Below are 17,245 nucleotides of genomic sequence, written 5' to 3' on the forward strand. Positions count from 1 at the left end.
GGTGTATTTTCAACCATCAGTGGGAAGTGCTGATTCTTTGTGCTATTTACATAGACTGCATTGTGCGTGTGTGAGAGAATGAACATATGTTGTATTAGTGTGGTATTAGGTACATTTGTCTAGGTTCATACTTTCGCTTTAACTGTGCAGTCTATCCCCAATGCCATATTGTAAATGGAACACTGCCATTCCAGATGCTGTTTTTAGTTGGATCCAAATTAGACAGGAGCTCCAGATGTCCTTGGCTGATTTAGTTTCCATGATGGGAGGTGGAGAGAGGGGGAAGAACCGTAGAGGAATGGGGAGACAGCATGGAGGAGGCATGATAGGAGAGAGAGGAGAGGAGTGAAGTAGAGGACTGCTTGGTGGGAGAGAGTGCTGTGCAGAACAGGGGAGTGAGGGCAGAATGATATGAGTGGACTGAACCTGATTTAACCCTTGTGTTATCTTCGGGTCATTCTGACCCATCAGTCATTGTGACCCACCGTCGTATTGCGACAACTTTACCGCCTACAAAAACAAAGTGAAGCATTTTCTTTTAACCGTTGGGCTGTCTCAGACCCCCCACATTGCGAAGGTTAAAAGAAAATTATTTTTATTTGTTTTTGTATTGGGTAAAATTGGGTAAACACAACGATGGTTCGTTATGAACCTTTGGGTCATGTGACCCGAAAGCAGCACGAGGGTTAAGGGAATATACAGTATGGTGGAAGTATGGCAAAGACCCCCTTTCCCCCCCCTCCCCAGCCCAACCCCCACCCCCAATAAAAAAAAAGAGATGAATCTTGAAATGAGATGGTCAAGAAGGAAAGGGTTGAGAAAGGTAGATGAAGTTAGATGAGTAATGAGGCTATCCATATCTAACATCAGCTCCCTCGTTGTTATGAAATGGTACACCCAGGCGTGTGTGTTTATGCTGCTGTGTGTTGTGGCTACTAATGCCACTGTAATGTATTTGTATTGAATAACCATATTTACTTTATGGAAACCAATCCGTGTCTCGATTAGGGGGGTTGTTCCTGGAAGCCTCTCCCTGAGGCTGGTCCAGTGGCGCATGAACATTAGAACTTTAAAGCTCACATTAACAGTCTCTCCGGATCCCTAAGTGCCATAATGGAAGGGTTAAGTGCTCACATTTTGGGAGAGACTGCACAGGTTATGTGTTCATCATTAAGTTGAATAGGCTCTTGGAGAAACCGTTTAATGTAGGGACAAAATGTCAAATCAATTATACGGCTATAGGTACTGGTCGGTATTAGAGTACAAATATAACTATACTCATGTGAAGGTTAGCTTAATGCAAGTATGATTGTCGGCGTCATCATATTGTCCATATGCTTATTTTTTTCTTTTTGACATGTTGTGGAAATAAAACATTTTTAAGGTCATTCACACTTTAAACAAAGACTCTCATTCCACAGTGAAAAACACAGGATTTATTACCTAATTTCCTTGTTGAATGGAAGTGTTATTACCATACTGACTCTGTCTTAGGATGGAGACATCCTGGCCTCCAGTTTCCCTGTAGACACTCAGGTCGCCTACATTCTCAGCCTGGGAGTGGTCAAGGAATTCAGAAAACATGGGATAGGTATGGAAAAACTCTGTCACACATCCACACACTGTTCATCAATATAGTCTCATCTTTTACATATATTTGACTCAGTACACCTCTCTCTCTTTATCTCTTCCCCTCCCTCTCTCATCCCCTCTCTGCTCCCCAGGCTCCCTACTGCTGGACAGTTTGAAGGAGCACATTTCCACCATGGCTCAGGATCACTGTAAGGCCATCTACTTACATGTGCTGACCACCAACAACACTGCCATCCATTTCTATGAAAACAGGGACTTTCGGCAACACCACTACCTACCCTACTACTACTCCATACGCGGCGTGCTCAAAGATGGATTCACATATGTGCTCTATATAAATGGAGGACATCCGCCCTGGACTATATTATATCCTTTTAGTCTGTCTGTGTGTGTGTGTGTGTGTGTGTGTTGTGGCAACTGTGGCAACCACTGAGTCAGTCCGGGGTATTCCACACTTAATTGAGCAAACAAAACACAGCCCACAGGTGAAGGTAAGCCCTATCATGTGTTTATTACAGTCTAAAGTAGTCCAACCGCTTCCTCCTTTGGAGGAATGGTTTGGCTCCGCCCAGCAGCTCCACAGTTTTACAGGGTCTGACGGCAAACAGAAAAACAGATGTTAGGGGACTCAAAGTTTAGATGCCGGAGGGCCGGCTGTCACCTACTGTAGTTTCCCACGACCAGGGGATGTCGACCTCCCCCAATACTGTGAGCTGGCTTTTGAAGGGTGAGCTGTGCCGATTAAGCAGCAAGCGGTTGGTGCGCTCCTCTCCCGCTGTCCGGGCAGCGGGATCAGGTAATACCAGCTAGTAATCCGAAGGTTGCTGGTTCGATTCCCGGCTGTGCAAACTGACGTTGTGTCCTTGGGCAAGGCACTTCACCCTACTTGCCTCGGGGAGAATGTCCCTGTACTTACTGTAAGTCGCTCTGGTTAAGAGCGTCTGCTAAATGACTAAATGTAAATGTGATGTTTGCATGACCCGTGTTCAAAGTAAGATTGGCTCGACCCAGTGTACTGACTGTCCGCTATGTCAGCTGTGTGGTCCTTGACTCTGTCCCACTGACTACATCCAGCACATTGGTTCAGCCCTGGCCAGCCTGAGCCCTTGCTCTATTCCCCAGAGGCTGTACCGCCAGGCCCAGTCCCTGCTGCGCAGCCTGCTGCCCTGGTCCAACATCGCCTCCAAGACCGGCATACAGTACAGCAGAACCATGTGACACACCAGGTGAGAGCGGATGCGTGTGGGAGGGAAGGTGTGTGCCTGTGTTTGTGTGCGCTGGAGTGTGTCTGCGATGTGACGCCCACGCACTTGTGCGTGCTTTTGGTTGATCTAATCTTGTTTGCCTCAAGGATTATTTTACTCACTGTTGAGAGGGATTTGTTTGAGTGTACTCTGTAGGAGGCGTGTGTGTGTGTTTGTGTGTGTGCGAGCGTGTTTGTGTTTCTCAGTCTGTCTTGATTGGTTAGTCTATTATTAAGTAGGTATCTAACTCTCTCCTCCTTCTGTTTCAGGCATGCAGTGCAGTATGATGTTTCACACTAGTCTTCCCCTGTGCACACAGGACCACCATCACTCACTCTTATCCCTGCAAAGACTAAGGGTTCAAACCCTGCCTCTCTTCCTACCCTGTTCAACCACCAACTATGTATTATAGCTGTACATTTCATATATACTCTTAATATAAATCCACACATATATATATATATATATGTGTGTAAAAGCTGTCAGTAGTTGGCCCCTTTGCCCTTCTGTGTAGACTAAAATGTCTACCAGGGTTTAAGTCAATTCCATTTCCACTCACCAAGCTAAAATTGGAAAGAGCTGTTTGTCAAAAGTCTTATTATAAAAGTCTAAGTTAAATGGGGAGCTTATGTTTATTCCAGTTTATGCTCTGAAATGAAATGGAATTGACCCCAACCCTGCAGTCTATTTCATGTCTGTAATTTTGCTGCTAATGTAGAGAACCAGAGTTTGGTTTGTCCAGATTTTTAATATAGTTGAGATTAGATTTTTATGTATGCCTGTTTATAATAGAATTTCAAAAAGATAATGGTAGGTGATGTCCCATTACTAGATGAATGCCCTGTGTGTATGTGGGTGCATGTGTGTTTGTGTGTGTGTGTGTGTGTTATAAAGATTGTGAGTGTGTATGCACATGAAAAGTATGACTGTTTTTTAAAGGTGTCTCTAAACACTGGTCTGTGGTCAACCTGGTCTCCAGTCTAATTGTGGGGCAGGTTAAAGTCTAAGGGGATAGGCTGCTCCTGGATCTGTGTTCTGTGGCAGCTTTCACCCCTTTCATCCTCAACCATCATCCCTGTGAGATTGTTTTATAATGCAACCCACAGCCTTGGTTCTGATACATGCCATTATTGTTTCTACAATTCACAGCTCTGTGGAGTAAATGTAATGTTTCTGAATGGAATTGGGAAGTGTTCTTGGAATAATGAATGTAAAATTGAAGCAGTGAGGTAAATGCCGGAAGGTCTCTTAGTCCGTCTCTCTTGTCAGTCCATACTGTCTATTCTGTGCCTGTTTGTGAAGACTTGCAGGGTGTTTGTCCCAGACCCAGTACCTACACACCTGATCCAAATGTTTATACTGCTACATTTGATTGGTTAGTGGAATCAAATAATCAAGGGCTTAATGATTGTGAATAGGAAGGCCCACGATCAGGTATGGTAGGGCTGTGTCAGCGTAACAATTTGAATACCCTCCATGTTACCAGAATCCCAACTGAAGAACACTAAATAACAATAACTTCTGAACTAATAATAGTTCAGAAGGTGATCATGGATTGATTGGTTATTGTAACTTATGCATCTGGTAGGATTACTGTAGGTAAAGAGAAGTATTCCTATGGTTGTCTTAAGGTTGAGGGCAAAGTCTGCAATGAGTGTGGTTTAGAAAACGCCCTAATTTAAATACAGCCAAATATGGGCCAACTGCTGTGCATTAACTGGCATTTAAATGTGTCATTTGAGAGGTACACATTGTGTTCACTTGGATGTAGGTAATGTACATGAAAATACTATGTAATTTTCTCAGTGGGTCATGATATGAGGGGATTTTAAAGTAATGTTTGTGATTATACCTTTTCAACTGTTTCCTTTACATGATTTTTTTTGTTTTCTAACTGCTGTCTTTTAGTAAGTAAGACGAAGTAAGACGAGGATAGGACACTGCATGAAACACCGGATTTTCAGCCCTGTGAAAGCCTGACACCTTCACTAAATACCAACAGTTACAGCTTGTGAAGTCCTGTGAAAGCCTGCCACCTTCACCAAATCCAAACAGTTACAGTCTGTGAAGTCCGCGTTCGCCTGTGCCATAAATTGTCGAGAACGAATCACTGGAGGTGGCAAAGGTGTGAATCTAACTATGAAGGCCGGAGTCTGTGTGTGTCTGTGACTCGATTATCTTGAGAACCGGGTATCGTGTGAAATTGAATCCCGCCAGGTGTATTGCTCTGGACCCAAGGACGAGCAGTGTCGACCTTGAAGTTGTTTGAATGAGCAGTTCATGACAAATAAATATAACCATGTTTGCCTCCATGTTGAGCTCCATTAAGCGATGGAGCCATGAATCTTGTGAGAAACACAGAAATGCATTCACTGCCAACTGACACTATTGCACCAATGGGCACTGCTCTTGGGACTCTTAGAATCTGAAAAGCAGTGAAATCACCTGGATATAACTTGCCTTATTGGATTAAATCACAGACTTTTAAAAAGAAAAATCATTAATGATTGGTTGGTAGGTCTGTTGCTGTTGGTCACACTGGGCCATTATAATTCAGGCTTGGGTAAATCCGTCCCTTAACCCTTGTGTTATCTTCGGGTCGTTCTGACCCATCAGTCATTGTGACCCACCGTCGTATTGCGACAACTTTACCGCATACAAAAACAAAGTGAAGCATTTTCTTTTAACCGTTGGGCTGTCTCAGACCCCCCACATTGCGAAGGTTAAAAGAAAATTATTTTTATTTGTTTTTGTATTGGGTAAAATTGGGTAAACACAACGATGGTTCGTTATGAACCTTTGGGTCATGTGACCCGAAGGCAGCACGAGGGTTAAATATAGGCTATTTTTGCTGCCAATTAGTTATTTACGCTATTTGGTGGTATTCTGTCCGAATATGCTCCAATCTGCAGATGTGTTGACACAACACATCTCGGGTAATGTAACTGAAAATGGCCAATCCTAATGTGGCCTATTAATATGCCCTCTTCCATCTATGTTTATTCTGGACTGAACTGTTAATTACTGGCTGCAGCCTGAGCCGCAATGTCCGGTTGGCTGTACCGGTGTGTTGTACCGAAATCGGTGACATCTCGAAAGGTGTGACCAGGGGTCGCTGTTCTAATGGCTTGTCATATTGTTCAGCAAATGTTCGAGCCCTAACCCTTATAACCCTAACATTGGCAAGCCATTAGGACAGCACCTGAAGTTCCTGTGTGCTGTCTCAGTAGGTCCCAGAGACCCAATGTCACCCCAAAGCCAGATGAGTCCTACAAAAGCCTGAACCACTTAATTTACGTCACTTTGATTGTTTGTGGGAGAGGCTGCAGGGGTTCAAATGGTTGGCTGTAAATAGGAATGGGACAGACACATTACGTTCATTTTCTACGGGAATTCATACTTTTTTTCGCAAAGGTCGCTTTAGGAGTGTGTAGACAGGATAGGCTAAATCAATTAATTTTTGTTCTAATCCCTTGTTAAAGTATTGAAATGTAAACGACTACATGTTTGTTGTTTAAATTTGTCACTAAAGTCAACTCATTGGGAAGTCTTTCAAAAAACGTAATTTTGATACATTCTCGTAATTATCTACGAACTACTAATATATTTATTGAAAAATGTATTGTCGCGCTCTTTTAACAGCCTACGCAAAGTGTTTGTGTATCAGATTGAGGTAAACAATATTCTATATTTTTATAGGATAGCTTGTTGGGGCGACTTTGAATTCATTTAGCTTTGTCATTAATGCACAAACATGTGCGTCCTGCATCTTGATTGATATAATTAACTTTTGAATATTTTGTTTAACTTGATCAATTGACGTTAGTTTGTCTGAGGGGACCACATTTTCTGAAGACTGCTCTTTCTGGAGAGTTACGGTAAAGAGGACCAATAAACCTAGGCTACTATATGATGTCAGCACTCTAAAGAGAACCCCCATATTGGCGCTCGCAGAAGAAGTCAGAAACACGTTTTTGATTGTTCTGGTCATCGCACATCATTTTCTGTCTGTTTACTGGTCCTGAAAACAATTATTTAAGAAGTAGTAGCAGTTTGTCCTCAAATTCAAAACTCGAATCGAAGGAAATTTGCCTCTGCAAAGTTCGGAAAAGGTGAGTGATGCGGGGCACTTAAGCTTTTACAAACACCAGTTGCGAGGTAAAAACAATGCAAAGGGGATGATTGTACTCAGTGTGTATCCTACAGTTAATTATTATACATATGAGGTTTTGTTTACGGTTGTTTTTGACTGAAAAGGGGAGGACTTGATTGAAACAATGAGTTCCCCTAGTTACTGTAGTATTTTCGTTCTTCGGCTCTTATTATTCAGGTCCTATTGTTTGAGCTTCATAGTCTTATTATTGAACAAGAAATGGCTTTTGAAAGCTCTGGTACACTTTCAATGCAGATACACTATCTCAACAGCATTCTCAACCTATGCCTCTCGTTGCATACCCAGATGCCTAGTTAGACTAGTTTCAGTGGGTTGTTAATCTATCTCTGTTCTAATTATAACATGGCATCTTGATATTCCAGTATTGACTAAACAGTGGAATAGACAGAAATATCTTGAAGGAAATAAACTTTGGCGGTTGTAAGATTGGAATCGGCATCTGAGCTGTTATTGGTTTACTCAGAAAACATGATCTGATGCCCTGGGTGTGTGCGTGGTGGCCAGGAGAATGAGTAAGCTATGTCGACTCGTTCATCCATGTCTGCATCTGTGGATCAAAAGCTTTGTGTGAGAGGCTATTATCAGAGGGCTACCTTTGACACACATACAAGGGACAGGATATAGTTGTTCTTGATAGGCACATTTTCTAAAATGGACTCTGTTGTATTGTGATTAAAACATCCAGGATTGCAAATCAACTGGTGCACTGGCATCCTCTGCTCAGCTACAGTCAGGGTTAGTAATCAGGCAATCGGTGGGGTGACCATCCCCACCCATTATTGTTCCTGCCAGTATAACAATGGTGGTCAAGACTTGTTTTGCATGTTATGCCTGCATCACACGAGGGCCCTCCTAGCTTGGATAGATTCCAAACACAAATCGAAAGAAAGTTGATTGTCTAAATGTTAATAGTTTGAATTTAAATTAGAATCCGATAGTAAGGAAATGCACAAGGTTATACTCATGTATGGATAACTCCAGATAATGGTTGCTGTATTGCCTCAGATTTATGGCCTTAAAGTGTGCAGATTTCAAGGCCTTGCTCTGAGGGCTTGTACTATTGTTGTGCAACCAGATCAGTTTTATGGTCCTTGCAGTGTACTGGCAGAAGTCAGTGAGGGAGGGAGAAAGGCTGGCATGTAGGGAGGGAAGGGTTGAATAATATGAACAAATGGGATACATACTGTGATAAGGGGTCACTGTTAACACTGGGGATAGGGATATTATGGCAATTTTTCAACGGTCGATTTGGTATCTTTTGGATGTTTGCGCAGGGCTTGTTGGTTCATGTGAGACAAGTGCAAAGGGGGGAAATTCCATCTTATCGTGGCTGCATGAGGTCAGGGGAGGGAAGTACGTCTGGGTGAACTGCTACCATGGAAAATATGTAGTGGCTATCTTAACTACATGTCTGCTTTCACATACCTTCTGCTGCTCAGTTGACCAATAGGCTTGTAGAAAGTGTCCTAAACTACAACATTCTATTTGCCTTTATACTTTTTCTTTCTTTTTTTCTTTCTTTAAAACAACAAACATTGGTTTCTCAGACAGCAATTCATATGAATTGTGCTTGAGCTTAAATATCATGGCATTGGTACTTTCTGGAAGAACATTTACAGGTGGGCAGGGGTATCATGGAATTTGATCAATCAGGGTAGAAGCTGGGAGCAGGTAGGAGATGCCGCTTTGCTGGCACATGGACCACAATCCTAATATGGTTGTGTTATGGTCTGAATTATAACCTAATTTTAACTTGCATTGCTGACTAACTGATGTGAATGGACCATGTGGGACTAGTTTAGAGATCAGGTAGTTCCACTGACTCAACCACACAGGCAAAGGGGTAAGACAGAGAGGCACAAGCCTGTTCTCTGCTGTGGTTTATGTGGGTGTCAACACAGGATGACATTTAGTTTGAATGGATTTCACACTAATGATTATTCCTGCCATACACGTCACTTGGCTTACAAATCAGTGTTTAGAAGTCAGAAAGGCTTCTTTAACTTGACTGAAAGCAGCCTGTGCATGAATGATCTGTAGCTAAAACTCCACAACCGGAACCAGGGGCAACAGAATGAGTCATATATCTCTAGAAACATATATATATGTCTCTCTATCGAGCTGGGAACACTTGTTGCAGTATGTTGTGGGGGTTTGATGGTGCAGTGTCCTCTAGAGGATGAATAAAGTCTTTCTCTAAACCATGTATGTGTCCATTGGCCCCAGGGTGTAGTTGCCGTAAAGTAGGGTAAATCAGCTTTCTAACCGCACAAGTCTTTTAAAAAGAGCACTCAGTCGTGTTTGAATGTGTATAGGGGGGATGGGCGGATGTGGGGTGGGGGAAGGGTGGGGGAAGGTAGGCATGTGTGTGTCGGGGCGGGGGTGGGTTGGTGTAGATGGCTTCTGGTTGCAGTTCTCGTCTATCTGAAAGTTTTGCATCCAGTCTACCCTCCTCAACACAGAACATCTGAGCTAAAGCATAAACAGACCGGTTCTGTCTCATCACACCTCTCTCCCTTACTGCTTTTAGGGGATAAATATAGCTCAGTAGTAGAACATTTGACTGAAGATCAAGAGGTTGCTAATTCAAATCCCCCCCTGATGTCATTTTGAATCAAAGTGTCTATTAACTGAATACATTATTATTATTCTCTTCCTGTCCTTTGCATATTCTGTCCTTCCTTTGCGCTGTCCTCCCGACCCTCCTTCATCGTCCTGCGTCTCTTTGAAGTTCTCCCTCACAGGGATAGTTGGCATGCTGTAGAATAATTTAACTACGGGTGTTGGGCTATGAAGGAAAAGCGTGTCATATCAGCTTTCCCTCTCTAGATCCTGTTTAGGGATACGCTAAACGGAACCTTTGTCAGTCTGGGAGCTTCTTGACTCTCTCCTGGGTGGTTCCAGAGTAAGGAAGAGCTGGAGGAGGCTGGGAGATTTCCATGCCCTGCACTGACTGAGACAATGGAACACAGGAAGCAGGAAGTGACACCTGGATACCATCGCCAGCTGGATACCATACCGCAACATGTCGTTTTAAATAATGAAACCTCAGTCCCCTTCCTTATAGCACCACCTCCCTTTTAATCTTTCCTGTTTGTCTGTCTGCCCTCCCCCTCCCCCCCCATACAAACACTCTTTCGCCACTCCCTTCTTTTCCATTGATGAAACTCAACTGGCTGCTCAACTCAACCTACACGCGTGCATGTGTGTCTGTATGTCAGTCTGTGTTGATGTGTGGTTGAGCATGCATATGTAGTTCAACTGGAGTGTCTGTAACTGCCAATAAAGTTTCAGTTCCTCACAAGGTCCTTTTGTTCCTGTTCTCTGTAAGCTTGACTGACTTCAACCTGAGTGCCTCAGCCAGGCCTCCATCTCTCACTCGCACTCCCTCTCATTCTCTCTCACTTTTAACTCCTCCCCCCCCCCCCCCCCCTCCCGACTGTTCAGTGCTGCCTCAGCGCACAAGGACAGTCCACTCGGCCACCATCTTTACTGTTTACCAGGCACTGGGAAGAATCAATAATTTAGATGAGAATAATCTTAAATTTAGATTATACTCATAGAAAGGTAATTGATAAGCAGTAGACCTAGAAGACTTTTCTAGTTCAAAACCCAACAACGTATGAGGTGAGAGAACTTCCTGTCTTACCCAGGAGACTTTTTCTCTCCAAGTGTGTGTCAGCATGTTGTCTGGGTTGGATAGTGGTCAAAGAACACTGATGGAAAATTCCACAAGAAACCACAGCTGATCTGCACCAAAGATCCTGCTTGGCAGTGTGTGAGAGAGTGAGAGAGAGAGAGAGGACAATCTGCAAATTTAGTTCACTTGTTTTCTTGTTTTTTCAGTTTTTGCAATCCTGCCAGTCGCACAGGTTCATCCAGACTGCCTTTTTGCTCCCCTCATTCTCCTCTCCATCTTTGTCTCCAAACAAAACAACAAATTGTATCTAACATGGCGTTTTCAATAGCTTTCTGTCTAATGAAAGCTTAATCCAGCCTTTTTGTTCGTCTTTGTGCGTGGACACTGGCACACAGACATTGGTGTAGGGTGAGAGCCTGGGATATTCTAGAATGTACCTGGATCTGACAGCATGGATGTGGTGCCGTTTTATATTCCTAGGTTGTTGGTTCAGGATTCAGGGATGGGTTCTAGTACTCTCTCTCTGAATTGGAGACCTCCATCACAGCCTAGCCTGGTGTAGCAGGCTTCATAGGGAGGTTTCTAGCCTGGTCGAGCAGGCAGGCAGCATTGGCGCAGTCTCCTTCTCTATGGCCGTGGGTTGTTCTTCATCTCGCCCCATGTGTCTACACTCTCCAATTGGATAACAAGATGTTCTTGACTGAGTGTTAAACGCAGCCCTGTAGCAGTGACTGTCTACTCCAGTTCCAGGCGTCCTCTGATGGCATCAGATGGTGTTATTGAGTTAGGACTCCCTGCACATATATAGGGGGCCTGCTGCTTATTTGATTTGTTAACACAGAAACCCCCAAAGTGGGTCTGTAAAGTGGCCCTCGTCGTTCAAAGAGAGGGTTTTCTTTCATGTCATAATTTGATAGCCATAAAACAATGCATTTCAGTCTGGAAAGAGGAGGATGTGTCTGGCTCTTGTGTCTCTTCCTCTCTACCATTCATTATTTTCTCTGTTGTCATGAAATCCGTCTCGTCCCTGTGCCCTGTCTTTTGTAAAGTGTTGAGGTCATTTTAACCTTCTGCTGTAAAACCAGGGCTGAAGCCCACAACTACTGCAGAGACACACTGCCACCATAAGTTAGCCAACCCTCACACCCCACACTACCATACAAACCACATTCTCATTACTTACTAATTGAAATCCTCAGTACCAAGTTGTGCATTGTAAATTTTTATGTCAACTCAAAACGCAGATGAATGTGCATTTCACGTCGTTTCTATCATTGAATCTTGAATCTGGAGTTTTTGGGGACTGACCCATCAATCAATCAATCACCTGTCATCACCTGTCCTCCTTTCCCTTCAGGTGCTTACGGTTGTCACGGTGATCCTGCCCTCCACGACAACACTTATTATCCTTGTTCTGAAATGTCCTCTGAGGCGACAACCATGAAGGCGCCCCGTCCTATGACCCCGCCCTTACCCTCTAGCCCCCCGCGGTCTCCCATCTCCCCGGTGTCCCCAGGGTCCCTGCGCCTGCCTGCCTGTCAGAACAGGGATCGCTCGCCCTCGCCCATGAGGGGCTACCTAATACCCAGCCCGCTCCCGACCAGGCGCAACAGGACCTTCTCAGCGTGGGTACACTTACACACATGCACACACAGTGTTTGGAAGATCTCCAATATGGAGAAACGTAATTGTTCTCATTGAAATCTTGATGTGCCCTTGTCTGTCCTTTCCGACCTGTCCCTTTCTTACTATCTGGCCCTCTCCCCTCTGTCTGTTTGTCGGTGTGTGTGTGTGTGTGTGCGCAGGTCGGCCCGTGCAGCAGAGGGCCCTTCCTTCACTGGTGTGTGTAAGTGTTTCTCCCGCTCCAGAGGACACGGTTTCATAACACCTTCCGACGGAGGCAATGACATCTTTGTGCATATCTCCGAGTGAGTGTTTATATATATATATATATATATATTTGTTTAAAAGGCTGGAGCTAGTGAATACATTTCAATGTGTAAAGAAGGGAACTAGAGGGAGAAGAAAAGGAAGTCTATCACATGAAAAGGCTATGGCCATAATTCACTCGTGTATGTTGTAAATATAAAACGCACATATTGCCTCCAAAGAGAAACAAAATAAGGACCACATCACACCATGTCCCCCTACACACACCTACCCACACTGCAACTGAGGAGTCATTCCCTCATACAATCACACGAAACCTACCAACCACCTATTCTCTCATTATGTCCACCCACATGTAGTCTAATTGATCCATCTCCCACACACATGGTACTCCTTAGAATCATTTCCGTATCACACACACACACACACACACACACACACAGGACAATGAAGGCCTTAGAGGCTTGTGTAGGAGTGAGTGAAGAGGAGCATATCAGATGACCTTCAATAGGTCTGATAACAGCTCTCTTCTGGATGGAACACAGTACATGTTGAAGTGAACACACTCACAGGGTATTCACAGCCAAGACAAACCCATTTCAGACAAACCTATTAGTGATTCGTGCAGTCTGTATTATTCTCTGCTGTGTTTGTGTGTGAGGGAGAGAGGCAGAAGGGGGGGAGAGAGACTGCGAGGGGAAGAGAGCGAGTGAGAGAAGGAGAACGCGAATGAGAAATGCATAGTTTGTATGACTGTCTGCCTTAGCTTTCTGTTAAAAGTTTATTTTCACTATCATACCAACAAAACAGGTGTTAGTCAAGGTTAAGGGCAGCGTTGAGCCACGTGAGCAACACTCAAATGTTGAGGAAAATAAAAAATAAAAAATCTTAACAAACAAACCAATCTTTCAGATGAGTATAAGGAAGAGATAAAAAGTACCTTTCAACTGAAATGTAAAAGTTGCTGAGTCATCTTGCATGAATGTCATACATGTTTTCCTTCTCTTCCCCTTTCTTATTCTGTCTCCTCTAACTCCCTGTTATTTTGTTCTTCTTCTATTCTCTTCCTGTGACTCCCACCCTTTTCTACATCCTCCACCCTCCCCCATTCCTCCCTCATTCCTCCCCTCCTGCTCCCAGTATCGATGGGGAGTACGTTCCCGTGGAAGGTGACGAGGTCAGCTACAAGATCTGCTCCCTCCCTCCCAAATGTGATAAGGTCCAGGCAGTGGATGTGACCATCATCCACCTCAAGCCAGGATCCAAGCATGAGACCTGGGGAGGCTCTGTGGTCAGCGCTTGAGCCTGGGAAGACCCACCGTAGAAGCTGGAGGAAGGGGGGGCGGTCGGTCATTTGTTTGGGGTGGGCTGCTATGCTAAGATGACTGGCCTCCCCTATCTCTTCTCATCATTATACAGGCACCCTTCCTGTCTCGATACCCTTGTTGTCCCTGCTCTCACAGAGTTCTCTGGTGCACCAATACACATCCTGTCAGGGTATTCTTCTAGCGGAGGGCCAATCAACAAAGTAAATCCCTGTTAAGTAATCTAGTAATATTTCTTTAAGCTGAAGGAGAGAAGAGGAGGCCAATCCAGAGTATTGACACACCCAGAGTGTGTAGTCGACATGAGGGTAGGGGGTGAAAGGTTTTTATTTGATTATTTTTGCAGGCAAATGGGTCATTTTTCTTATTCAGAGGGTGAAACGGTGGGTGTGAATTAAAAACTATAGAATGTTGTTTTGAAGTTTATCATGCCAAGCTCATTAAAAAAATTAAGTTTTTGTTTGGAGTGACTCATTGTGAAGCGACTATGATTGATGGGTTTAAAATATGTTTGTTTTGAATGAGGGCTATGATAGAGTGCTTTTCTCAAATAAAAAGTGAGCTGCTTTTAGATGTCCCAACAACTCTGCTACCCAGTTTGGTCGAGGAAATGCCACAAGACACGTCATTGCTACTGTCCTGTACTTTTAGACACGAGTGCCTTCAATTACGGATTTATGGTATGTATAATACAACAACTAAAATGAATAATTCCTGCTCTTTGTAACTTCAGCATGAGGTCAATTTGGAACTGAAGTCTGGGTGAACCTGCCAACTTGCCTAATTATGCGCCTCCATTTTGCTTGTGTATCATGTTAAATTGAAGTAAATAAAAAATCTGCATCAGTCCATTGTATAGAGCTCGTCTTTCTGTTGAATATAAATAACTTGACATTACTGTTATCTTTTGTTTAAAACCTTCTAATGGCTGTTTATTTAGTCATCTTGAATGAGTGTCTTGTTATTACATGACATTAACCGAGATGACATAGCTATACCATGGTCTCTTGAAATTCTGTGTGTGTGCTGCCTACGTCTGGTTTGATTTGGGAATGACAGGTTTAATTCACCGTAGCAGCAGGATGGAACTGGGTTCTGTACCTCCACTCTGTCACACACAGTACCACTTTTCTCCACCAGGTGGAACTATGCACACATAAATCGAAGGCGTTTTCAACAGGTCTAAAACGTAAACGTTGACTGTGGATGTCCGTTGGTTAGCTAACGTCTTCACTGGGAGGTGTTCACAAGCCTATGTATTTGACCGTACATCTCGCTGCCAGACCACACGTCGACCATGAAAGTGTAAAAAATAGAGCATTTGGCTTGGAGTCCCTAGAGGGGCGGAGGTTGGCTTGAGGTCAGGGACATGCTCCAAGCAGTGGTCTCTCCCGCTCTCTGAACTCCGCTTTTGGAAAGTTGTGGCATATACATGGAGTGGAGTTGTCACCAAACTCGGCAGTTAGTTCAGTAGGCTTATTACGTTTTTCACACACGTGGTTATGACTGTTACCAGAATTAGAGGAGCCCACCCTAACTGGGTGCCCCTGGCCAGTGTCTGCATACAGCATGGCATTCTGACCACATCTTGGAGATTACGCCAAGGGCCTTACTAGGCTACCGTAGTTGAAAATAGATTTATTTAATATTTAATTGATGAGGCAATAATTCTGCAGTCGATGTGGCAACAGCACCTATCTTGTCTCGTACTTATAAACTGCTGGGTAACACGAGTCTCTGTCTTTTCAGTTAGCTGGCAGTATCCACTAACAAACTGTAGCATAGGTGGCTAACAAAAGCAAAACTAAGGTGTCTGTCAAGCAGTTGGCAGCTGTGTGTGTGTGTGTGTCTGTGTGTGAGTGCTGACACACACCTTAACAATATTTTGTGCCCTGCACTTTCAAAGGGATGACATCTTTAAAGGTTCCTTCACAAACTTAAATCAGTCTCAACTCTACACCTCAAATGGCAGCTTGTCTCCTGCATGGTCTTTGATGCTGTCAACTTCACTGAGTTGGCCTGACATACACATAGTCACACACACACACACACACACACACACACACACACACACACACACACACACACACACACACACACACACACACACACACACACACACACACACACACACACACACACACACAAACAGAACCAGACAGCTTGAGGCAACGATAGCGCCAGAGAGTCTTCTCCCCTTTGCTCATGTGTTTTGAGGTGACTTGTCAACGCTTTGAAGAGCAGTGAGGGGGGGAGAGGGGGGGGGAGGAGAAGGGTAAGGGAGGAAGAAATAAAAATGGAGGAGGATGAAGGGAGAATAACTTTTTACTTGGTCAGTAGTCCTGGCTGCTCCTGAATCCCAGGCCCCTGGTACTCCAGGATGGGCGGGGCAGGGGCGAGCACTCTGTGGGTGGTAACCTGGGTTACCTGGGGTGTGGTGCGACAGATGGGGTAAACATACTTCCGGTGACTGACGTACAGGATGCTGGTGTGTTTATTTTGGGGTCTCTGCGATATCCCGTCAACACGAAGATGGTATCTTAAGCAAGCCAACAGGGTTGAAGCAGTGTCCCCGTGCTGTTACCAAGGCTACATACACTATGTGTCCGGGTTTGCCTACAAAATTATTGTGTTTGGCGTCAGCTGAATTAACACTAGTCAGTGGTGTTGACAGAAATGTGAGACTGCAGTTTTTGGAGTGAGGCTGACCACATTCATGCCAGGAACTTAACAAGTTACCTCAGCTTTCCAGACCTGATTCTTTTAAGAACCACTGGAAAGGGATGACCTTTATGGACTCCCAACTGGCACAACAGGCACATGTGTGTGTGAAGGAGTGGGAGGGAGTGAGGGACTACCACGCAAATGCTTTGGCTTACTGGGCTGGGTAGGTTACCCAGGTGCACACCTGTTTGGTTGCACATTCAGCACTAGTGGCATTAAGACTCAGTTGTGCCAGGCAGGCTGTGGTTAAGGAGCCGAGGTGAGATCACGGTTGTGTCGTGCGTTGTCTTTCCCTGTGGTTGAAATGAGGAGGAGGAGTCAGACACACTCACACCCTTTGGTACTATACCCAAGTGGGCATGTTGCAAATCACCTGTCTTGACAGGAATCTCTGTGGTATGAAGATGATAGCTGTCTACTGCCTGTCTGTCTGCTGTTTGGTGGGCCACCATGACACAGTCTGTCTCATTCACACAGATTAGAGACTGCTGTGGCATTTAGTAGAACGCAAACGTTAGAGCCAGCTCTACATCGATGTGTTTCATTAATAGATGAATGAATGCAGACCTGGCTTACTTGAGCTGTTTCTCAAAATCTAATAATGGAAAATACTTTTATTGGGTTTTATTGGGTTGTAAAGCCTTGACTGCACTGT

The 17,245-nt window shown here is 44.2% G+C and overlaps 2 protein-coding genes across 3 annotated transcripts; both read left to right on the forward strand.

Moving 5' to 3' along the window:
- Nucleotides 1-1,297: 1,297 nt before the first annotated feature.
- Nucleotides 1,298-5,298, forward strand: nat15 (N-acetyltransferase 15 (GCN5-related, putative)). The gene is made up of 5 exons (XM_062478663.1): nt 1,298-1,303; nt 1,495-1,591; nt 1,725-1,959; nt 2,655-2,819; nt 3,107-5,298. Exons 1-4 carry the CDS (start codon nt 1,298-1,300, stop codon nt 2,809-2,811), a joined length of 495 nt encoding a protein of 164 aa, XP_062334647.1. The 3' UTR covers nt 2,812-2,819; nt 3,107-5,298.
- A 1,436-nt stretch (nt 5,299-6,734) lies between these two features.
- On the forward strand, nt 6,735-14,715 carry carhsp1 (calcium regulated heat stable protein 1). 2 transcript variants are annotated; one of them, XM_062448320.1, is made up of 4 exons: nt 6,735-6,949; nt 12,009-12,276; nt 12,457-12,579; nt 13,682-14,715. In XM_062448320.1, exons 2-4 carry the CDS (start codon nt 12,071-12,073, stop codon nt 13,842-13,844), a joined length of 492 nt encoding a protein of 163 aa, XP_062304304.1. In that variant the 5' UTR covers nt 6,735-6,949; nt 12,009-12,070; the 3' UTR covers nt 13,845-14,715. The 2 variants fall into 2 exon arrangements, with proteins under 2 accessions (XP_062304304.1, XP_062304312.1); XM_062448328.1 differs by lacking the exon at nt 6,735-6,949 and adding an exon at nt 10,502-10,638.
- The last annotated feature ends 2,530 nt before the right edge of the window (nt 14,716-17,245 follow it).

The sequence above is a fragment of the Osmerus eperlanus genome, chromosome 2 (assembly GCF_963692335.1).
Source record: "Osmerus eperlanus chromosome 2, fOsmEpe2.1, whole genome shotgun sequence".
In the NCBI taxonomy this organism is placed as follows: domain Eukaryota; kingdom Metazoa; phylum Chordata; class Actinopteri; order Osmeriformes; family Osmeridae; genus Osmerus; species Osmerus eperlanus.

Excerpts from the sequence above, each read along its gene's own strand:
- carhsp1 (XM_062448320.1), top strand. The coding sequence starts at position 12,071 with ATGTCCTCTGAGGCGACAACCATGAAGGCGCCCCGTCCTATGACCCCG. Across the intron at positions 12,277-12,456 it reads CGCAACAGGACCTTCTCAGC|GTCGGCCCGTGCAGCAGAGG; the intron begins GTGGGTACACTT and ends GTGTGTGCGCAG. Across the intron at positions 12,580-13,681 it reads ATCTTTGTGCATATCTCCGA|TATCGATGGGGAGTACGTTC; the intron begins GTGAGTGTTTAT and ends TCCTGCTCCCAG.
- nat15 (XM_062478663.1), top strand. Across the intron at positions 1,592-1,724 it reads ATTCAGAAAACATGGGATAG|GCTCCCTACTGCTGGACAGT; the intron begins GTATGGAAAAAC and ends TCTGCTCCCCAG. Across the intron at positions 1,960-2,654 it reads CATCCGCCCTGGACTATATT|TGACTACATCCAGCACATTG; the intron begins ATATCCTTTTAG and ends ACTCTGTCCCAC.